At 44.9% G+C, this 23,935-nt stretch overlaps 1 protein-coding gene across 1 annotated transcript in view; it reads left to right on the forward strand.

Moving 5' to 3' along the window:
* Positions 1–14,699: 14,699 nt before the first annotated feature.
* Positions 14,700–23,935, forward strand: part of LRRC28 (leucine rich repeat containing 28) — a 50,397-nt gene continuing 41,161 nt past the window's right edge. Inside the window, exons 1-2 of the mRNA XM_033920550.1 lie at positions 14,700–14,949; positions 22,929–23,156. Of these exons, the coding sequence (XP_033776441.1) occupies positions 22,989–23,156 (168 nt within the window). The 5' untranslated portion in view covers positions 14,700–14,949; positions 22,929–22,988. The remainder of the gene's footprint in view (positions 14,950–22,928; positions 23,157–23,935) is intronic.

Consider the following 23,935-nt stretch of genomic DNA (forward strand, 5'->3'; position numbering starts at 1 on the left):
GATGGGATCATGGCGGCCTTTTTGGAGGCACCTTGAGGCGCCTCTGTTATTTTTTTAAATTGAATTTTAATTGGCACAGCCAATTAGAGTGCCAATTAAACCAATTAAGTTAGGTTTTTAGAATTGGGCCTAATTGTTTTAAGAATTTTATTATGCAATTCCATTTATTCTTTGTTTAAACAATTTTTTATTTACTACTTTGAGATGTTTTTAAGATGGTGACGAGTCAAAACCGTGCAAGACAATCGCGTGTGGACAAACCCGGGCAGACAATCGTGCGTAGGATGTCAGCGCGCTGGATTAAAACACAATTTTAAAGTGCTCTTAGGGAGGTGACCAGTGCTCCCTCTAAGCGGGCGGGTGTTGTGAGCAAAATATTTTTCGCTGTGCGCTAAAAATATCGGGCGCCAGCAAGATATGAGCCAACTCGCCCGATTCTCCTCTCGCCGCCCTGCCCGCCGTGCGCTGTGACGTGAAACTTGTGCGCTGGATGTAATATTTTGTGCGCCAGCGCACGCCAGCGCAGCTTAGAGGGAACACTGGAGGTGACCCCCACACACTTTACTTAGAACTGTTGGCATTTTAAAATTTTGCATCGGGCTTATTTATCTCGGGCTCAGGGAGCTCGTATGGGCCTTTGGGAGGACGCCGTTTGTGTTAAATGTAAGCGTTTCGTGGGTACCCTAACTCACCACTTTTTGGAGTGCCCTTCTTCTGCAATCTGGCTGCAGGTTCTCCCCTTTTTGGAGCGCCTTCTTCAACGAGCTATACCATGGTCTTATGGTTTTCTACTCTTGGGGGATCCGCGTGATTTGATTGAGGGGGGGCTCACGCTCCCTCAACGCAGGGTTCTTTACATGGCTGTCTTGGTAGTAAAAAAAGCTCCTGTTGCAGCATTGGGTGGACGAGTCTGTTGCATCCTTTTCGTATTGGCTGGCTCGTTTGGCTATGGTGGGGCGCTATGAGCTTCAGCGTCTTCCTAAGGCTGGGAGTTTGACTCACCGCTGCTATCGAGATCTGTGGCAGAGGGTGTTGCAGCTCTGCTCCGGTTTGGAGTCGGAGGGCATGTCTTCCTCTCCTTGATTTGTTTCCTGGTGGGGGTGGTTGCGCTTTCTCCCTCTGTCTTCCTGTTTTTGCTTTTGCTTCTGTTTTGTTTTTGATCTTTCTCGGGTGGCTACACCGGTGTGGATGTAGGGGGTGAGGATTGGGCTGATTGGATGTTTGGCTGTCTAGTGGTATGTGTGGGGAATGATTGTTGTGGTCTGGGTTGCGTGAGTGGGACTGGCGTGTGTTTGTGTAGTGGGGTTTTGGTATTTTAAAATGTCAATTGTGAGTGGAACCCACACATGGGGTTTTTGTACTGCGATTATTTGTTGTTCTGATATCCTGTACTGTTTCTGGATGCTCTGTTTTCTGATTGTTTCACTCGTGGTTGTGTGTTCCTTTGCAGTTGTCAATAAAGATAATTTACAAAAAAAAAAAAAAAAGAACTGTTGGCGCTCCCATTGGGGGGTAGGGGGAACCCCCCATTACAGAGGAAACTAATTTTTCCTTAAAAAAAGAGGGAAAAGGGCTGTTTCCTCTACAATGGGGGGTTTCCCCAACGGGAGCGCCAACAGTTTTAAGTAAAGTGGGGGGTTTCCCACCTCTCGGAGCACTTTAAAATTATGTTTTAATCCAGCGCGCTGACGTCCTGTACGCAATTGCCCGTCATTGTCCATGTGTGATTATCTCTTGCGGTTTAGTCTATGTTTTTGAAAGTTGTTAGCCCCTGACACAGCCACATTGGGCAGGTTTGAATTGCCTGCTCTTCAATAAATGACCTGGTTTTGCCCATCGTTTGGTGTCTGGTCTGCTCCTTATCTACACGGCTTTTACAGGAGTAAATCCAGATCGTAATGGAATCCGCTCTGGAAGTCTGTTTTACTGGGAGCAGCTGTCAACAGTAAAAGCCCTCAGAGCAGCTCTTATTCCAAGGAAGACCGTGAACTCAGTTTTATTTTACGTCTAAGCCATTTCAGTCAGGTTAGTCCCAGCAAATGATCTTGTTTTAGCCACAAAGAAGCTTTGATGTCCTCATTGTAAGTACACTGAGAATGGGCCGAACGACAGAGTTGGGTAATTCAAAAGGAATTTGTATTTTCCACCACTTAGAAAGCTGGATGAAATCCAGTTGCACTGAGCTGGGTCTTTCAGAGCAGAGAATTAGATGGGACGCCCCTTCCTCGCCTCCCAAATCACTTCTAGCAGAAGTGTATTCATCTAAAACCATGTTGGTTGTTAACATGTCAATATTGGTTTCAGATGGCTCTCGCAATAATATCCCTTTAATAGTCTTTTGCTAGAATTTCTGTGAAATGGAAATCCCTTATAAATATCCTGATTATTCTAGATTCTAAGGTCAGCAGCTGTTGGCAGCATCCTGCTGTGAGATGGTTAGTCTTCAGTGAGGGTCAGGATGTGTCCCCCACCCCATCTTTTCTGTTCAATGTTTCCCACTGAAGCACTTTACCAGATATTACAACAGGGATGCACAGAAGCTGCTCCAGTGTGTAAGCTGCCGTCTGTACCAGCAGCCTTTTCTTACTCACTGTCCTTGATAGAACAAAACTACCAAAGAATCATCCTAGATTATGATTCTAACTAGGCATTGGTCATAAGAACATAAGAATAGCCATACTGGGTCAGACCAATGGTCCATCAAGTCCACTAGCCCATTCTCATGATGGCCAATCCAGGTCCCTAGTACTTGGCCAAAACCCAAGGAGTAAGCAACATTCCAGAATCCCAAAGAGTAACAAAAGATTCCAGAACCCCCAAAGAGTATCAAGATTACAGGCAGAATCTCAAAGAGCAAGATTCCGGAACCCCAAAGAGTAACAAAAGATTCTAGAACCCCCCCAAAGAGTATCAAGATTCCGGAACCCCAAAGAGTAGCAACATTCCAGAATCCCAAAGAGTAACAAAAGATTCCAGAACCCCAAAGAGTAGCAACATTCCATGCTGTTATGTTGATTTAAGACAGCTTCATATATGTGTATAAAGTGCAAAAATTAACCATGGAAATCTTGAGTGTGCATCAGAGCACAGGGAGAGAAGAGGTCAAACTGCAGAATCTCTGTTTCTCTGCCACTTGTGTATCTAAGGTGAATATGAGGCTGAGCAGAAATCCCATCTTTTGGGAAAATTTGCTCCGTTTAGTGTGCCGGAGCTAAAAAGGTTTGCGAGACACCACTCTGTGTCAATAACAATGCTGTTCCCACAGCAAAATCCCCAACTGAGCCGTATATACAGAGCAGGCTTTGTTAATCCTTACTAATGTGTCCTGACATTGCTGGTAGACATAAGGTGTAAATGTTTATTAGAAACCCTCAGCTCTACCTTGAGTAGCAGGAACTCTTAATCCGGACCTTTTTGGAAGCATTTGGCCTTATCCTTCCCAACTTTCTCGTATGCCACGCTCTGTGCCCTGCAGCCAGATCTATGCATGCCAGCAGCCGGTAATCTCCGACTTCTGCACTAAGATCTCCAAATATAGAGATCTTGTTTTGTGGAAGGGCAGCCCTTTGTGTGCAACCAAGCGTTCTCTTGTACTGTTTTCTACGGACCCATTCAACGTAGCATTTTCCATAGGCCTGCTAATCTGTGCACGTGCGTTTGTTCTGTGGAGGAGACGCTGGTATTTCTGAAATAGGTGGCACTTCTCTAGACCTAGTGGGAAATGCAAAATAAAGGTACTTATGACTACCTGGAGAGAAGGGAGAGGCAGAAAACCATCAGCTGATGAAAAGTTTTGCACTGGAACTATGAAATCGAACCGGTAAATCGTCCATATGTGTCAAATTAGGATAAAACTTGTACTGTCAGGATAACTATGGCAAATTGAACCGGTAAACTTGATATTATGTATATTAAGGTAAACAATTTTTTGTTTTATTGATGACAACACAAAAAACAGCAAAATAGCAACAAGCAACATAATACAAATCTCATCATCCATTTCCCCCCTCACCCTCCCCCCCATCAACCCCCCCCCCCAACTCCCCTCCCCGGTAAGACTAAACAAAAAAACAAGAAACCAAAGCAAACTAAGGTCTCGACTATAAACAGAAAATACCCCCCAAAAAATACCATCTACAAAACAAACTAGAAAAAAGGGGGATACAGAACCTCTAAATTTTCTTCCCACTTCTACCTCTAACCCTCTGTTGTAGTTCCTTCCTATTTCTCCTACTGTAAACCGCGTCGAGCTCTACGAACGTGGAGACGATGCGGTATACAAACCTAAGGATTAGATTAGATAGCGGATGCTGCGGATGGGCAGACTGGATAGGCCATTTGTCCTTTATCTGCCATCATGTTTCTCTTTTTCTATAACCATAAAGCTCTATGACATCACAATGCAGGTGGAAAGAGCCTTAGCCTATAGGAAGAGGAGATGCAAATGTTAAGAGCCTTAGCCAATAGGGAGAGGAGGAGATAGCACTTCTACCTCTAACCCTCTGTTGTAGTTCCTTCCTATTTCTCCTACTGTAAACCGCGTCGAGCTCTACGAACGTGGAGATGATGCGGTATACAAACCTAAGGATTAGATTAGATTAGATTAAGTACCCGGTCATCTGGGTAGCATCAATGAGAACCAATACAAGTGTGTTAGCTACTGCAGCTAAACCCACGCCCCACCCGCTCAACCATAAGTAAAGTAGAGGAAGATAACTCTTCCAGCCCCTTAACCATTTTAGTCGCTCTTCTCTGGACCCTTTCGAGTAGTACCATGTTCTTCTTCATGTACAGCGACCAGTGTTGGACGCAGTATTCCAGGTGAGGGCGCACCATGGCCCGGTACAGCGGCATGACAACCCTCTCTGATCTGTTCGTGATCCCCTTCTTAATCATTCCCAGCATTCTGTTTGCCCTTTTTGCTGCCGCGTACGCAACGTACATGTCATCTATTCTAGTGTAGACTTATGAAGGGAAGCAAAATTCTGGAATCTTTCGTGGCACAAACGTAATCTCTTTGGGGGCACACAGTTTGAGAGACACTGACTTGAAACATAGTGTTTCAAGGGAGGAGGCCATATTTTTGGAGATGATTTTGGAATTGTATCCTTTTTGTTTAAAAGACTCAGTCAGGGTCTTGAAATGTTTATCTCTGTCTCTAGGGTCAGAGCAGATAAGGTGGTATCATGTGGCTTGGCTGTGTATAATGGAGTGTTTTGTATGTAAGGGGTGGAAGCTGGAGTTGCGGAGATAGCTGTTTATATGAAAACATGAAAAATACATTGAGAATGCAATTATTTTCATATAACAACATCTAAGCTGTCTGCTTTACCGTATTTTGCAATTAGGAAATAATGCTACGACCTGCAGTCTTGTTTGACAGGGAACGTGCTGCTTAGACCCTGGAAGGGGTTCAAGTTTTGTGCAGCATAGGAAGGAATCACTTCCAAACAAGGCTCCTTAGAAGTAGCTCTGCTTCCCATTATGCCTTTGAAAGTTCACTGGCTTCTAAAAGTTATTGAATTTGCGTATCACTGAGGAAAATATTTCTAAGCAACATGCAAGAGCCTCTAGCATGGCTGAGCCTGGAGGAGGGCTGCATCCCCTTCCTCCGCCTCCTAGGGGGTAATTTTATAAGGGGTTTTTTCCCCCCTATTTTGCACTTGGAAACAATCTTATATAAAGTTGCATGGTCATATATGTGCATAAAAACTTAGGGCCTCTTCTATCAAACTGCGCTAGCCGTAGGAACTCTAGGAGCGTCGGGAGCTCACCGTGCTAGCGCATTTTGAAAAAAGAGGCCCTAAATATATGTGCCCAAAGATCCGCACGTAGGCATTCCCATGGTGGAGCAGAGATAGAGCTATGATGTACATTTGCGTCCGGATTTCCCCGGACATGTCCGGTCGTCTGGAAGGCTTTTCAAAACCCGGCACTTTGAAAAGCTGGCGAGATCGGGGCGGGGGGGGGCTGGATGCAGAAAACGCACTTTATTTCAAGCAATATTTTAGCATTACTAAATCCAGCAAAAATGAATCATATGACTGAGACGTTTAAACATCGCGTGGCATAGATGCACCTGAGGCGAGTCTCTTTCAATTGAATCATGGGGCAGAGGATGAAGCTGAAGGAACCTCAGAAAATAGCTTGAATGCTTGGAACGTCCTCCCCAGTGGAGGTGGTGGAGATAAAAGTTGGTATCTGAATTTAAGAAAGTCCATGAGATCTCTAAGGGAGAGGAGGGGTTAGGCAGACTCTTTGAGAGCATGTTGAGCAGGATCCCCAGTGGTCAGCAGCCTTGTCAATCATTTCCCCTCCACCCCTTTCAAACAGTCAGAGAGACCAAATGATGGCCTTAACCCTTTCAGGACCATAAGGATCGTAGGCCAATTTTTGTGGTTTTGACGACATTTTTATGGTAAAAAGGGCTTGCAGATGCCAAAAAATTGATTTTTTTTTTGTGAAATATCATTATTTTTTTTTTTTTTAAATCACACTTCTGGCTTATGGACAGTGTGGCAAGTGAATCTTCTCGTCAATCTGGCAACGACGCTAATGAATGAATGTCGGAACCAGTTTGTTTACATAAAGGCAGTATCATATGGAATCCGTACATATCAAATTTAGAACTGTAGACTATCCCAATCAAAATTTATAGGATTTTAAAGTTATGGGACAAATATGTCCCTTGGTCCTGAAAGGGTTAAATCTAGCAGCTCTTAAATCTTGTATAGATACAATGAGGTCAAAATGGTCACCATTAACCCTCTCGTGGTGGGGCATTTAGAATCTCAAAATGAAAATTTGCCTCAGTTATAAATTTCGATTTCAGAATGTTTCCTAAACTTGCTCCCCAATGTTCATGTAAAAAAATAGAAGGAACGTTAACCAAATTTTGACAGCATAATAAAACGCCACATATTGCCTTAAATATACTCTTTGTTTCTTTCACCTCACACTATAAGTACTATGAATTATTTCTATAGCGCTACCAGACGCACGCAGCGCTGCACAGAGTCACAAAGAAGAAGATCCCTAAACCGATGTGGCGATTGATCTGCAAGCCCTGACCCCGTGAAACTCAGCAGCTGGGGATGAAGACACAACCACTGCACTGCAGGCTTGGAACAACCTGCCTGGCTCGCTACGTCAGGCTCCGTCTCTGGCGGTATTCAAAGCCAGACTGAAAGCCCACTTCTTTGAAGCTGCGTTTAAACACTGACCCAACTAACATATCTGTCTATTATTTCCACCCTTTAGCCCCCTCCATGTGTCTGTCATAATTAGCTCTTCTGAGCAGGGACCGACTCTTGCATGTACAATGTACAGCGCTGCGTGCGTCTGGTAGCGCTATAGAAATAAGAAATTGTTGTCCCAAGTCAAGCAGCTAATATTTTGCCCATATCAGCAGTTGTTTCCCCCACACCAGGGTGCATACTTCCGTGCATGCTGCGCTGTGTTACGTTTCTCTGCTTCTGTTTACAGACTGGTTGCAACATTTTCCACTAACCTACTATGCAGGAATCTAGTACAAGAAGGTGGGCAGGGTCTCTCTGAGCAGATCCTGTAGCAGCGTTTGGGATTTTCTAGGCATTTTAATTTTTGCTCTTCGGTAAGACATCTCTTTTCCCTGACTGCATTAATGGCAAACCTAATCCTTTGTAATTTATGTCACTGGTATCCCTAAGACTAATATGTCATTATTTACACCAGTGGTAACCCTAACCCCAACCCATCCCTATTTATATCAGCGGCATGCAAAGCAGCCGGCCACCTGCCCTTTCCAAGTCACCCCTGACACATCTGAGAACACACCAGGAGGACAACAGACAACGTTCTGCAAGGGCAGAGTGACATTTTCAGCGGTGACACTGGAAGTGCAGTTTCCAAAGGTAGAAGGAAGACAGAGGGCAGAAATCTGCAGGAAATCCAGTTGCTAAACCTCTGAAGGTGGCTGTGGATGTCCACGTGGCTCACCTGTAGGCACCCACAGGACTCTGAGGCTTCTGAACAGTCAAATGTAGCACCAATCAGAGCTACAAAAATAATTCCCCTCCCCCAGCTGTCTCCAGCCAAACAGACACCTATTCTTGTACCAAGTAGGGTATAGTGTGAAATCAGCAGTGGAGGAGGCGCTGAGGCAGGGCTCATAATCACTGGGACCTGGTGAAATTTCTCTTGGCAAGTCTTGAACCTCAAAATCTCAGCAGCGGAATTCTGAGAAAATGTGATTAAGCAGGTAACAAAATGTTAAGCCAAGCTTTGTCAACAAAATAATAATAAAAAAAAGGATAAGGGAAGAGATTTATAAGAGGATCTATGAGAAAGGTTATAGAAACATGATGCCTAAAATATCTGAGCATTAACACTAAAAATAATGAGTAAGCAGCTGATGCATGGAGACTGCTACAGGCAACAGTGCCCCCTGGTGTCCAGTTGTGGTTGCTGTGGTGTTCCCGAAATGTAACACATAAGAACATAAGAACATAAGCAGTGCCTCCGCCGGGTCAGACCATAGGTCCATCCTGCCCGGCAGTCCGCTCCCGCGGCGGCCCAAACAGGTCACGACCTGTCTGAATCACCAGAAGGGGCTCCCTTGCCACCTTGGTTTCTCATTGAAGTCCTATCTTCATGATCATGATATTGCCACTCAGGTGGCAATACCTTTACACTGTCCTCATAGAGATCCGACGTGGGCATCCTACTTATTCTTGAAATCAGGCACGCTGTTGGCCATGATCACCTGCTCTAGGAGCTCGCTCCAATGGTCAACCACTGATTAAAGCAAACATCTTAACAGTCTGCACTGAGCAGTGAAGTCCTGCACCCAGCAAGTGTGGACAATAGATGCAAATCCAACAAAATACAAAGCGCTGCAGAGTTTTCAATTCCCTGCTGGCTGCAGGCTTTACAATGGCAGAGCCTAGTGGAGTAATAAGGGGGGGGGGGTCTGCCCTGGGCACTATGTTGGTGGGGGTGCCCCACACGTGTTGCCCTTCACCTCCTCCATACTTCTAGTGGAAGCTGTTGATCACGGCAGTCAACATCGTGCTCTTCACGATCCCATCGCTCTCCCGCTGATGTCACTTCTGGGTGCCACGCATAGGAAATGACATCAGAGGGAGAGCCAACAGGGTCACATGGAGCATGTTGTTGACCGCCACGAGCAACAACTTCAACTAGACGTACCTGGGAGGGCATCAGGGAAGGAGTGCCCCGTCTCTGTGGAACTCTACTGCCAAAAACAAAAAAATTGACCCTGGGAAATCCACAAAGACGAAATTCCAAGAGAAACCCAAAAACACTGTGGAGTGACGATGTTCCAGAAATGGACTTTATTGGTTTCAAGCAGCGCTTTCCTCATGATTCTCCACACACTGGCTACTCCACGTATCTACTACTATAGGACTTCTAGGGACCCCTGAAGAAGACTATCTTGTCGAAACACGGTCCTTTAGATTTTTATGTGGATTCTTTTATTTTTATGTGGATTGCTTTATTGTACTTTTGGAACTTTGAAATTTTCAATAAAGTCCATTTCTGGAACACCGTCACTCCACAGTGTTTTTTGGTTTCTCTTGAACTCTACTGCCAGTTATTTACGAGAAGCTTCCTCTTTAAATTTTTCAAATCTAACTTAAAAGCATTCCTGTTTCAAGATGCCTTTGGGCTCTAACCGTCCTCGTAAGGACGATTTCTCCCTTTTCCATTCATCAAAGAATCTGATTATTCTTTTTTTCTGAAAGAATTTACGTCTCCCCTACCGACTGGTCTCCTTATCTCAAGAAAGATATAGTGGCGCTAGAAAAGGTTCAAAGAAAAGCTGGAGGAAAAGTCCATAGTCTGTTATTGAGAAAGATATGGGGGAAGCCACTGCTTGAAAGTTTGAAGAATCTGTTCCTCTCTACTCTCTCATGAAGGACATAGAGAGAGTAGAGAGGGACAGATTCTTCAAACTTTCAAAAATTAAAAGAACAAGAGGGCATTCAGAAAAGTTGAAAGGGGACAGATTCAAAACAAATGCTAGGAAGTTCTTCTTTACCCAACGTGTGGTGGACACCTGGAATGCGCTTCCAGAGGACGTAATAGGGCAGAGTACAGTACTGGGGTTTAAGAAAGGATTGGACAATTTCCTGCTGGAAAAGGGGATAGAAGGGTATAGATAGAGGATTACTGCACAGGTCCTGGACCTGTTGGGCCGCCGCGTGAGCGGACTGCTGGGCACGATGGACCTCAGGTCTGACCCAGTGGAGGCATTGCTTATATTCTTGCCCTGGATCGGTAGCAAGGAATGTTGCTACTCTTTGGGGTTCCGGAATCTTTGAGATTCTGCCTGGAATCTTGATACTCTTGGAAGTTCTAGACTCTTTTGTTATTCTTTGGGATTCTGGAATGTTGCTACACTTTGGGGTTACGAAATCTTGCTATTCTTTGAGATTCTGCCTGGAATCTTGAGACTCTTTGGGGGTTCTAGAATCTTTTGTTACTTTTTGGGATTCTGGAATGTTGCTACTCTTTGGGTTTTGGCCAGGTACTAGTGACCTGGATTGGCCACCGTGAGAACAGGCTACTGGGCTTGATGGACCATTGGTCTGACCCAGTAAGACTGTTCTTATGTAACTGTGTTTCCCTTTCCCTATCAATAATGTAGTTCTACCTTAATTCTTTTTGTTCCTTTTTTTGTGTAGTAATTTTGTTTTGTTATGAGTCTGCCGGTTTTATTTTCGGGTTTTACCCTTGTTACTCACATTATGTAATCCCCTTTTAATGTTTTGTAAACCACTAAGAAGTTTTGATTTGGCGGCATAACACATTTTTCATAAACTTGGCAACTTGGCAGAATTCATGCTGTCCACTCAAACAACCATGCCAACCATCCATCCAGTCTGCCCATTTGCATCTTCCTGTTCAGTTGTCATAGGTCTTCCTGGATTTGTGGTCTTCAGTCTTTCTCCCCCGCCACTAAGGTCTCTTTGAGTTCAATATTCAATGATAATAAGAATCCCCTACAAGAGGGAAAGTGAATGGGGACTTGTATACTGTCTTTTTGTGACACTAGTGTTTTAAAGCTTCTGGGTGCAAAGGCAGTAGCAGCTCAACCAATGAGCCATACTACCTTACTGTGATGGAGGGTCTTTCATGCTTCTGTGACTCGGAGGGCCACTTGTTGGAAAAAAGATCACCCAGACTGACCACAAGGAAAGACACAGCAAAGCAGCGTCCATGACACACTGGCATTTCTGCTGAAAGTATCATTGGAGGGACCACATAATAGAAACTAGATCGCTTGTGGGGACTTCAGGATACAGACAGATAAGCACTTCTTGCACAAAATATCACTGTGGTTGAAAAGGGGCATGTGTGGATCATGAATGTGGCAAATGCCAGCGGACAGCCGTGTTGAAGACAAACAGTTGGGAAAGATCAGAAAAGACCAGGACTCGAAGACCTGTCGTGGTTCGCCTGGAACAACAGCTGAACAGACAGGGCATTGACAAAACCACCATCCGTCAGCTACAGGATTAAGGATTGAAAGCTATATCAAAAAGGTGGGTTTTTAGTCTGCTGTTTGGGATGCTGGAAGGTTGCTACACTTTGGGTTTTGGCCAGGTGAGAACGGGCTACAGCGCTTGACGGACCATTGGTCTGATCCAGGAAGGCTATTCTTTTATACTGCCCATATCTTTCACTGATACCTCTGAATATCATTGCTTCTTTCCTAGATGAAATTAGGCAGGTTTTTGATCACTGTTTCATACATATTATGGTATCTTTAGACATCTCTGCTGCATTTGCTTCCCCGGACCATCAGCTATCTGATCTGATCTGACCATCAGCTTACAAAAGCTATCTGATTTTGGGATGCTGAGTAAGCTCAGGAGATAAGAAATGAAAGTGACAGCTGCGGCTATAATGGCCAGTCCTCTTAGAGCAGCACACAGGCCCCTGGAGTAGCCTAGTGACTGGTGCAGTGCAATGTGGAGAAGGCCCATAGTCCGCTTTAATTGGTTCACTCATGCTGGAAAGTGTGAGCGCCTCTAATTGTGTTACACCCCTTCCCTTGTTCAAAAGTAGACTGAAAACGCACCTTTTTGAGAAAGCCTTCAACTTATAAGCCTACTCCCCTCTGCCCTCTGCAGTTTAACTATCGTCTCTGACTGCAGCCCCAATCCTGGCATCCTGTTTGACTGTCTTGATAGTTTAGATTGTAAGCTCCTTTGAGCAGGAACCGTCTCCTTTGTGATTCTGTACAGTGCTGCGTATGTCTGGTAGTGCTCTAGAAATAGTGGTAGTAGGAATTGCCTGAGCGGATTTCTGAGGTTAAGTCTGTACACAAGATAAAATAGAAGTTTTTATAATTCTGAAACCTGAGCCTTGAATCGGGCCTGTGAATTACAGGGCCCAAGAAGCTGCCAGAACTCAAACGTAGGTTGCAACAGTTTTTTCTGGTCAGTTATCAAGGTCTGGCCCCAGCCAGACCCTACAACAGCAGTTTTCATTGCAAGGCCTGCGAGCCAATGGCCCAGTCCCTATCGCGCTCCCACCCTCCCAGCAAGAGCAGCAAACCTCCCTACAGTAGCGTCATCTGCTTCGCGGCTTTCTCCTCCATCTGCCGCGTCACTGATGACGTCATCAGCGACGCTGCACCGGCAGGAGAAAGCCGCGAAGCAGCCAACGCTACTTTAGGGAGGTTTGCTGCTCTCGCTGGGAGGGTGGGAAAGGTTCACTTGGGGGGGGAGGAGAGATAGGAGGGTCAGCGGGGGTTCGGCTGGGAGGGGAGAGAAGCGGTCTGCCTCAGGTGCTCCAAGGCCTGGTGCCATTATCTTCTTCGTGCAGCAGCAGCGTTTACAATTTGCTGCTGTTGCCGGCTTCAGGCCTTCCTCTCTACCGGGTCCTGCCTACTTCCTGTTTTCATGAAGACAGGACCCGACAGAGAGGAAGGCCTGAAGCCGGCAACAGCAGTGAATTGTGAATGCTGCTGCTGCCCGAAGAAGTTCAGGACACCAGGTCTTGGGTGACAGAAGGAGGAAAGGGAGCAGAGGGGGAGAGTATTGCTCTACCCAACTTGGAGTGAAGAAGAGACGCCAGAGCATGGAGGGAAGGAGGAAGGTATGCCAGATCAAGGGAAAAGGAAGGGGGAAAGGAAGGAGGAGATGTCAGAGAATGGAGGGGGAGGGATAGATGGAAGAAAAGGAAAGGAGAGAGATGCCTGGTATCAGGGAAGGGATGATGCCAGACCGTGAGGTGGGAAGGAAAGAAAGGAGAAGAGAGAGATGCCAGAGCATAGGGGAGGGGGTGGTGACAGAGAGAGAAAAATGGAGAGGTGACAGAGTTGAAATCAATCATGTACAAAGGAGAGAAGGGGCACGGGATAGATAGTTTATGGAAGGAGCATAGAAAGAGGGAAGATGCCATATGGAAGAGAGAGAGGGTGCACACTGGATAGAAATAGCACAGAGGGCAGTGAATGGAAGGGGCGAGATAGAGGGTGAACAGTAGATGGAAGGGGTAGAGAGAGGGAAACAGACACTGAATGGAAGTGTGGGGGAGAGGAAGGACAGCTGCTGAATAGAAGTGTGAGGGAAAGGGGGAGCAGATGCTGGAAGGAAGTGGGGAGGAGAAAGAAAAAAAGGGCACATGCAGGATTGAGGGAAGAGGATAGAGTTAGTTACTGGAAGGGGTGAGGGAAAGAGGTGGCAAGCTATAGGTAGACACAGTGAAAGAGGGAAATTGAGGACTGAATAGTAAAAAAGAATTTAGACAAAGACAGAAAATAAATTGAGAAGGAGGACCAGGGAAGAACAGGAGGAAGGGAGCGTAGAGAGAGATGCCAGAGCAGGGGGGAAGGAGAGGAGACAGATACCAGGACCAATGGGGGTGAAAGGAGAGATGGAAGGGGGAGGCATACAGTTTCTGGAAGGGGCATAGAAGGAGAGAAGATGCCATATAGGGGCAGAGAGATGGCAGACAGTGGATGGAAGGAAGACAATAACAAGAAGATAAGGAAAGCAGAAACCAGAGAAGACATAAGTAGAACAAAAATTTTCTATTTATTTAATGCTTTATGTCACTGTTTCTGTGGTGTTGCATTTTATGCAGAGTCCAGCTTCTTGCTGGTTCAATTTAACCTTTGTCTATATATTTCTATTTTATCCCCCCTTTTACAAAACTGTGGAGCGTAGCAGCTCTGATGCTCAGAATTCTATGGTGGCTAAAATCCACACTACAGTTTTGTAAAAGGGGGAGGGTTTAGTTTGTGATGACATATTCCATACTAGGCGAAGGTGTTTTCTGTGTTCGAAAGACATGGATTGATCTGTGCTGGTCTGGCTTGTTTAGTTTTACAATGGGTGTATTGATGTACTGCTCACTGCAATATGGAAGATGCTGCCTTTTCCTAGGTACTCTTGTGTGATGTGTGGATTGTTACTAAAAATCATGTTTTTCAATACAGATGGGGGGCTGTCAAAAAATGATGGGCCCCGGGTGTCACATATGCTAGGTATGCCACTGGGGAGGGGGACGAGGTGGGGAGGGCACATGCCCTCTTTTTTTATGAAGAAATCTGCAGATCCATTTCCTGGCTACCTTGAAAGCCTGAACCCCCCCCCCCCCCCAAGTCTCTAACGAGGCGCATTCGCACACTTCTCATACAGATTCCGGGGTGGCGCCCGCGAGCCAGCGCGGCGCCACGCCCCCTCCCTCGCGCCGTCCATGACGTCGCCGCGACGTCACAACCAAGATGGCCGCCGACATTCAGGGGAGCTAGCGACGCGCGGGAGTTGCTTCACTTCGCTCCTTTTGGGCTTCGGGGCTCTTTGCAGCGCTGTCGGTGCCGACGGCTCCCTCCTGCGGCTTAGCTGTGGCAGCCCCCCCACCCCCTCCAGGCGACCAGGTCCACCAAAGGGGAGGCTTCGAGGGAGCGGGAAAGCGCCGTTTGTGCTGGAGGTAAAGGGGGGGGAGGGGATGAGCTAGAGAGCTTCCAAAGATACACAGCGCTGTACGTCAGAAGAGCTTACAGACAAACTGCACAAGAAGGTGCATCAGCACACAGTGCTCAGGTGGGGGGGGGGGCTTAAAAGGTGGGTTGGAGCTTGGAATTGAAGGAGGGGGCTAGAGGTGGAGCCAAGTCGAAGGGGCGGAGTTTGGAGGTGTCAAAGTTCCTCCTGGAGGGCCGCAATCCAGTCGGGGTTTCAGGATTTCCCCCAATGAATATGCATGAGATCTATTTGCATGCACTGCTTTCTTTCTATGCTAATAGATCTCATGCATATTCATTGGGGAGATCTTGAAAACCCGACTGGATTGCGGCCCTCGAGGAGGAACTTTGACACTCCTGCCATAGGGGGAGAGTATGGCACCGTGGTTAAAGCAGGGGTCTCAAAGTCCCTCCTCGAGGACCGCAATCCAGTTGGGTTTTCAAGATCTCCCCAATGAATATGCATGAGATCTATTAGCATAGAAAGAAAGCAGTGCATGCAAATAGATCTCATGCATATTCATTGGGGGAAATCCTGAAAACCCGACTGGATTGCGGCCCTCCAGGAGGGACTTTGAGATCCCTGGGTTAAAGCTACAGCCTCAGCACCCACGCTGCTCCTTGTGACCCCGAGCAAGTCCCTTAATCCCCCTTTGCCCCAGGTACATTAGATAGAGTGTGAGCCTATCGGGACAGAAAGGGAAAAATACTTGAGGACCTGAATGTAAACTGCTTAGGCTATAAGTGGTATATACTAAAAATAAATAAATAAATTAGGGGGAAAGGGTACAGGTAAGAGAAACTGACCTGAGTGGCGTAACCAAGGGGAGGTGTGGGGAGAAAGGAGAGATCCTTGGGAGCCCCAGAGTGAATACTACTCCTTATCATTTCTATAGCGCTGAAAGGCATATGCAGCGCCGTACAATCTAATTTAGACAGACAGCACATCTCAAGGTTGGGGAGTTTCTGGTAGAAGGAATGTACAATGGATATCTGACAGTGAATGGGAGTTAAGACTTGAAAGCAGCTACAGATGGAGCATGACTTATTGACTCTGGCAGCCTGTTCCCAGGCATACAGCATGGCAAACAAGAAGGGACAGTCTGCAGTTGGTGGTGGAGGTAAAGGGTATAGGTAAGAGGGACTTAACCCAATAAACGGAGTTCACGGAGGGGGGGAGATGTAGGTCAATAAGAGAAGTTTGAACTGTATGTGGAAACATAGGGAGCCAGTGAAGTGGTTTGAGGAGAGGGGTAATGTGGGCCCAGTGACATTGGTCAAATATGAGGCATGCAGCAGAGTTCTGAACAGATTGAAGGGGAGAGAGATGGTTTAGCAGAAGGCCAGTGAGAAGCAGGTTGCAGTAGTGTAGGCGAGAGGTCTTAGCAGTGCACTCGGAAAGGAAGGGTCTGATTTTAGCGATGTTGTAGAGAAATAAATGACGGGTTTTGGCAGTCTTTTGGATATGTGGAGAGAGATAAGTCAAAGATTACTCCAAGGTTGCAAGGTGATGAGATGGGGAGGGGAGCATGAGGTGAGAACTGGAAAATGAAGGAGACTGAAAGGAAGATCTGAAATGTATCCCTTTAGAAGTATGAAAGTAGACTGGACTGGGATTTTGGTGCCCTTAATCACTAGTGCCTTGGGCCAGGGCCTCACCTGGTCCATAGACTGAGCCGGCCCTGTTTCCTCTGTCCTCTTCATCCATGCCTTGCAGTACCCTGCTTCCCCTGACCACTGTTTCTGAGGTATTGCAGATCCCTGGCCTCCTCATATTTTGCCTTGCTCCCCCCGCCCCCCCCAGCAGTTAAATCTGTCCATGTCTCTCTTCCCTACATACTTCCAAGAACAGCAGCAGTATCTGTACTCTCAGATTCAAGCACTCTGTTGACATGTGACTTTGTACATATGTTGCCAAAATAATTTTGCAACAAGGCTCTTCTAAATATTTCCAGCAAATGTGCCTGTTATATACCACTTACAATCTGGAGTTTGCACCTGAGATAGTGGAAGGCTGAGTGATTGCCCATGAACACAAGCAGCTGTAGTGGGGTTTTCTCTAGGTATATATGTGCACATTTCATAAAGGACACTGATACTTCAGAAGTCCATTCAATTGTGGTTCCTGGGAATTTCAAGTGGACTTTGCAGAAGCATGCATGATCTTGTTGGCACATCTATGCAATTCTGTGTGCAAATGCCAAAGGTGTTTCATAAAATTACTTTCACAGTGTGTACTTAAACTGTTCTTGCACTGTTGTTCAGTCCTGAGCTGAAAATACTGGAAGTTAGCTCTAGTTTTCAAAACATGCCTTGCATTATGTAATTTGGGTTCTCACTTTTGAAATCTTGTATGTTCAAGTGACTGCCCTGTGTTCTCACATGGCCACTAGACCTCATTTTCTCTGTAGTAGTCCTGGAGCAGCTGGTTTGTTTGTTGGACAGGAACGTGGGTTACCATTGGCCTCATGCCCCCAGAGAGCTGTTAACGCCAGGTTCACAACCAGGTTGAACTTACAGTGTGGTTTGTTAGATTCTCTCTTTAGATTTTATGTATGGGTCTTGAGAAGGTTGGAAATTACCATAAGATGCCATTGAGCTCCCTTTGCTCACTATAATTTGAGTGGTGACTAATATAAGTACAGACAGTCCCCAGGTTAAGAATGAGATATTTTTAAAGCTGTTCTTAAGTTGGATTTATGTGCAACTCAGAAATTGTAGATGTTAAGATTCTTGCTGCTTACCTCTGCAGTGTTTCTCAACTTCTTCAAGCCAAGTACCCCCTAAGTCTTAACAAATATCAACTGAGTACCCTGCCCTAGATTTGCCCAGGCTTCGCCCTGACTCCACTCCCATATTAATAGTACTAATTGTAATGCAATTTCTTCCATTCATTTTTCATAATGGTGACCACAAAATTAAAAAATGAAACAAAAACCAAAGCACACTGTACGCACAGAAAATGTTAATTATCAATTATATTTGGGGTTTTTTCAAAGAGATCAAGGCAGATGACTTTAAAATATGCGATGTCACCTCATAACAACTATAGAAAAATATAGTGCAAAATATAGACAGCAGATATAAATTCCCAAAACTGACACATTTCAATCACTAAATTGAAAATAAAATCATTTTTCCTACCTTTTGTTGTCTAGTGATTTCATAAATCTCTGGTTGCACTTTCTTCTGACTGTTCATCCAATATTTCTTTCTTGCTTCCTCTCCGGACCTCATTCCCTTCCCCAACCAACATCTCTCTCTCTCTCTCTCCCTCAATGAATCCAACTTTTCTTCCTCTCTCCTACACCCCTATTGACAACATGTTTCCTTCTCTCTCTCTCTCTCACTGTCCATCTATCTTGAGAGATCCAGACATCTCTCCCATCCCCTCTACTGCCATATCCAACATTTCTCCCTCTCTCATCCCCTGGATAGTGCAGCATTTTTCACCCATGCCCATTTCTCCTCTCACCCCTCTCCAGCACAATGCCACATCTCTCCCTCCATCACTATGTCCAACATTCCTCCCCTTGCATCACCTTCAATCTGTCCCTCTCCACCACCATATTCAACATTTCTCCTTCTCATCCTTCTATTCCCCATGCATCTCTGCCTCATTCCTCTCTCTATGTCCAATTTTCCTCTTTCTTCCTTTCCCCATGTGCATCATCTCTTTCCCTCTCACTCACACACTCATGCCTAACAATTCTCCCTTTCTATTCCCTCCCTCCTATGTCCCAAATTAGTGCCCCTTCCTCTCTCCCTTCCTTCTGTGTCGAGATCGTGCCCCTCCCACGTCCCAACGTGCTTCTTCCTCCCAGATCATGTCCCCTTACTTTTTTGAGCCGCACTCACTCCTTCTGCCTTCAGCGAAACTTGTTGGGGGGACATGCAGGCAGCGGTTTACACGCTACACTTGGCTGACCCACAGGCCTTCCCTCTGATGTCAGCAATGGAAGGCTTTCCTCTGACGGGCAGGAAGGAGGGATCCCCCAGTAGCAGCTTCAGCGGATGGGCAGGAAGGAGGGATCCCCAGTGGCGGCTTCAGTGGATGGGCAGGAAGGAGGGATCCGCAGCGGCGGCTTTATTGGACGGGTGGGCAGCGGCCAATGTAGGGGATATGCATACTTCGTGTTGAGAAACACTAGTGTAAGGTACAGCAGGTACAACCCACACTGTACTTAATGTGGCCATGCATCATTCCTGAATCTGCTACAGGAGAAGTGTAGGAGTCTCTGCCACTGGAAATACAGCTCAGTGAAATCAGTAAAACCCTGGCCTACATTGCAGGTGCCTAAGATTTGTGGCAGGCGCCATTAGCCGCAATTCTTTAGGCTGTGCTTAAGTGTGATTAACAGGTGGCTGGCGTTGTTTTTGTAGATGGCTGCCAATTTAGGCACTGTTTATAGAAGCTGACCTGTACAGTTGTAGCTGAGTCACAGGTTGGTTGAGGAAATAATCCTTCAAGTTGTCTTTAACTTTTCATAATTGAGATTTTGTGTGGATTAAGAAAGTACTTGTTCTTTCTTCGTGATGTCTGGCCTGTGTGAAGCTTATAGATCCCCCAGCAGCCTTTTCGGAGGTTATCAGATTGTGCAATACCTGGAACAATATTCATACAAGGCTTCGTCAAAAAGTTTCTGCACTTTTTCACAGGAGAAGTGGTAAGAGGGCGTGTCATAGAACGTCATGTGACAAGTCAGTCTGTGATGCAATTTGCTTTTGAGACATTTAATAAATAATGTGCGGAAACGTTTTTGAAGAGCCCGCGTATATTTATAGGGAAAATAGTTAAGAAGGAAAATTTCTCTTTTACAAGTATGTAGAACTATAATTAAGCATATTCACACTTCATAGCTGATGGTAGAATCAGCTGGCCAAGGCGTTGAGCCCTCGCTCTTGTTTAGATTTTTAGTTTTGACCAATAAACCAAGAACGGATAGACCTCAGCTCTTAGTTGAAACTTCAGGCTCTACGCTTGGATTCTAGGCAGACAAGGGTTGGGAAGCAGACTAGGATGGTACGTTCATCTTGTTCATTCACAATTTTGTAAAAGATCTTTCCTTGAATTTTAAGAGAACTGCCTTAGTTGCTTAAGGTTGAGAGCTGGTCTTCTCCAGCATCCTTTCTCTGATAATGGCAAATGGCAGATACCTGGAGACAGTTAAAGGATTTGCCTTTGGCCCAGGGTTTTCTCAAGGAGACTAGAAGAGTCCTAAACCTAATCGCCTGAAAAGTGCAATGGGAGAAATTCAATGCTTATGATGGGTTTATTACACTCCCCCCCCCTTCTCAGTTTCATGGCACAATAATTGAAATCTTCTGGACTTAAGAAGAGGAGTGCTGAGTTTTACTCGACCTTCTCAGGAGAGCTTTTCTTGAAGTGCTAAGGCTCTTGGGGGGTTTTCCTTTGAGCCTACTTGGCCCAGGCTAGATGTCAGGTTGGACTCCTGCCAGGAGATTTTTGTCTCTCCAGTTGATGTTCTAATTTGAGGATGCAGCTATCTTTTACAACGTGGAGCTCTGATGTCTTTGCAGTTAACCACTAAGAATTGATCTTTCCCTGTGATTATTCTCAGCATCTATATGGGAGTTAAAGGTTCAGAGATGTTAAAACTGAGCAGCTGTGTGCTAGAAATATCTCAGTATATCACCAAGCAGATTAGATTGATAAAGATCTCCGTTGGGTTTTTATTAGTACTTCTTGGAAGGTCAGCTTTGGCAAGGAGATGAAATGAGTCATTTTGTGGAATTGCCCTGTTGCTTCCCTAAGCTTTATTTTGAAAATAACCAACCCAATAGTACTGTTGAACACTATTCCATTCTATAAAGTTAGGAAAAAGGTTTTAAAGGCGTCACTTGAATAATAGTTTAGAATTCTTTCTGCATAAATGTTTACCAAGATACTAGGCTGTGCAGATTTTTTGGTTTAACATAGTAAAATGACGGCAGATAAAGACCTGAACGGCCCTTCCAGTCTGCCCATCAGTTATACCCATTAAAAAATACATGATTAGATGAACTTGTCTCTTCTTTGATATTTCTGGGCCATAGACTGTAAAGTCTGGTATTGTCCTAGGTTCCAAGTGCTGAAGTTGTTGGCCAAGCTCACTCCAGCCTATCCAACCATCCCGTTGTTTGCAGGATATCTACCGTAAAGTCTGACAAGTAACATCCTCATGTTCCATATTAGTGGAGTTCTCATTGATGTCCACCCCAGCTCATCCTACACCGAATCACCATATATGGGGACACAGGTCTGTCCAATAACGGCCTTAGTTCTTTAATTTACATCCTTCGTTTTCTAATTAGAGATCCTCTATTTTGTCTCCTCTATCCCTTCTTTTCTCTAGGTCAGAGGTGTCAAAGTCCCTCCTCGAGGGCCGCAATCCAGTCGGGTTTTCAGGATTTCCCTAATAAATATGCATGAGATCTATTAGCATACAGTGAAAGCAGTGCATGCAAATAGATCTCATGCATATTTATTGAGGAAATCCTGAAAACCCCACTGGATTGTGGCCCTCGAGGAGGGTCTTTGACACCCCTGCTCTAGGGGATGCATTTTCAGGCATTCAAGCTGCTTCTCATACACTTCTCTCTGCAATCCCAATATCATTTTTGTCACCTTCCTCTGGACCGCTTCGTCGTCTTACATTCTTAGCGCGATATGGCCTCCAAAACTAAACAAAATAGTCCAAGTGGGACTTTACCAATGAATTGTACAAGGGCATTTTCTGCTGGTGAAAAACCTAATTTTTCTTTATCCTTTCTGCCTCCCAGCTTAATATACTGACAATTTTTTATGTATAATACTTTTCTGTATAATTATTTCTTAAAAGATTAGTCATCCTGTGGCTTGCATGGCTGGTTGTGCTTGGAAAACAAAGTCAGGAGCTAGTTTAAGGGCCAGAGAGCACTGACCTTTTGTAGTCTTGGAAGAAGCTGTGCTTTTTTTGCCTTTAGCTCAAGTCTTTTGACTAGTAGCTCAAAATCCATTTTACTGCTTGGGATCTAGCTGGGTACTTGGGACCTGGGTTGGCCACTGTTGGAAACAGGATACTGGGCTTGATGGACTTTCGGTCTGTTCCAGTACGGCAATTTTTATGTTCTTATGTGAGCCAAGCCTAGGACAATCGTGCCATTGTGACATCACTGCTGAGGTTGGCTCTTAGGCATTGGTGGAATGAGGCATTATGACATCACAATCTCAGCTCTGGAATGTTGCTACTCTTTGGGTTTCTGCCAGGTACTTGTGACCTGGATTGGCCACAGTTGGAAACAGAATACTGGTCTAGATGGACTATTGGTCTGTCCCAGTACAGCTATTCTTATGTTCTTGTGTGAGCCAAGTATAGGACAATCAACCCATTGTGACATCACTGCTGAGGTTGGCTCTTAGGCATTGGTGGAATGAGGCATTATGACATCACAATCTCAGTTTTGGAATGTTGCTACTCTTTGGCCAGGTACTTGGGACCTGAGTTGGCCATTGTTGGGCTTGATGGATCTTCGGTCTGTCCCAGTATGGCAACTCTTATGTTCTTGGTATTTTTCTGCCCCCAGAGAGTAACAGGGTAAGTTTTGTATCTGAGACAATGAGAGTTAAGCGCCTTGCCCAACCAACATCACAAGGGGCTTCAGTGGAATTTGAATCTTGTTTTTCCTTTGTTCTTGCCCGATGTTCTAACCACAAGGCTACTCCTGTAATCAGTTATGATTTCATTTGGGGGAAAATGTGAATTTCTGGTCTTTAACCCAGGTATTTACATTATATTGGAATAATTTCATTATTATATTTATTTGTTTTAACTGTAATTTATATTTACAAGATTGTTTGTTATGAATGTAAAATGCCTAGATATGAAAATTAGGTGGACAAGCAAGTATAAATGGATTAAAAATCTGTTTGCATGTAACATCTCATTTTCTTCCTTTTTTTTCATAGATATGGATCTCTTTTGACACAGAATAGTCCAGTAATGTGGCGACCGAGACTTTTCTAATCATGGCATCTGAGCTTTGTAAGACTATCTCGCTGGCGAGGCTGGAAAAGCACAAGAATCTCTTCTTAAATTATAGGAATCTTAACCATTTTCCTTTGGAGTTACTGAAAGATGAGGGTCTCCAGTTCCTCGAGAGACTTTATATGAAACAGAACTCCTTAACTACCTTGGTACGTTGTGCACTTAGAATCTGCCAAGAAAGATTTTCATGTCTAATAAAAGGTCTCGAGTTAAATGGTAACCGAGTTTCTTGGCCGTTGGGCCAGTGAAATCACAAAAATAACTGACCAAAGAAAAATATAATGGCTGCAGTGAAATAGTAAAATGCAATAATGATTATTTATACTGTAAAGATATCTCTAGGTAAAAAATATACTGGAGATGGTTTTGTTTCGTTCTCTTCTCTGGTGTATGTTTTCTGGCCTTCCTTTCTCCATGATGCTCTTATCCCCCCCCCCCCCCCCACTTTTCTCTTCCTTTTCTGTTGGTCTGTGATGTCTGTCTACTTACATCACCCCCTCCAAAGCGTGTTTTGTCACTCTGCCCTCTGCCTGTTTCCCTATTAACACTTTGCACCTCAGGATGGGTAAAATCAGTAAGTTTAAAAATAAAACTGGAATTTTTCTTTCAAATTTCTAAAAAATATTTATTTATTTTTAGACCACTTATAGCCTAAGTGGTTTACATTCAGGTATTCAAGCATTTTCCCTGTCTGTCCCGGTGGGCTCACACTCTACCTAATGGACCTGGGGGATTAAGTGACTTGCCCAGGATCACAAGAAGCAGTGTGAGATTTAGCTGTAGCTCAAACCACTGCGCTACACACTCCCTATAATATGATTTTTAAATAATAGTACAGTTCTCTTAAGAAGAAATAAAATGATTTGAATTCTTTTAACAGACATGCTAAACCTAAAAGTGGCAGAGCCATGGACTCATTTTCATGAGA

Source organism: Geotrypetes seraphini, chromosome 14, assembly GCF_902459505.1.
Source record: "Geotrypetes seraphini chromosome 14, aGeoSer1.1, whole genome shotgun sequence".
Lineage (NCBI taxonomy): Eukaryota > Metazoa > Chordata > Amphibia > Gymnophiona > Dermophiidae > Geotrypetes > Geotrypetes seraphini.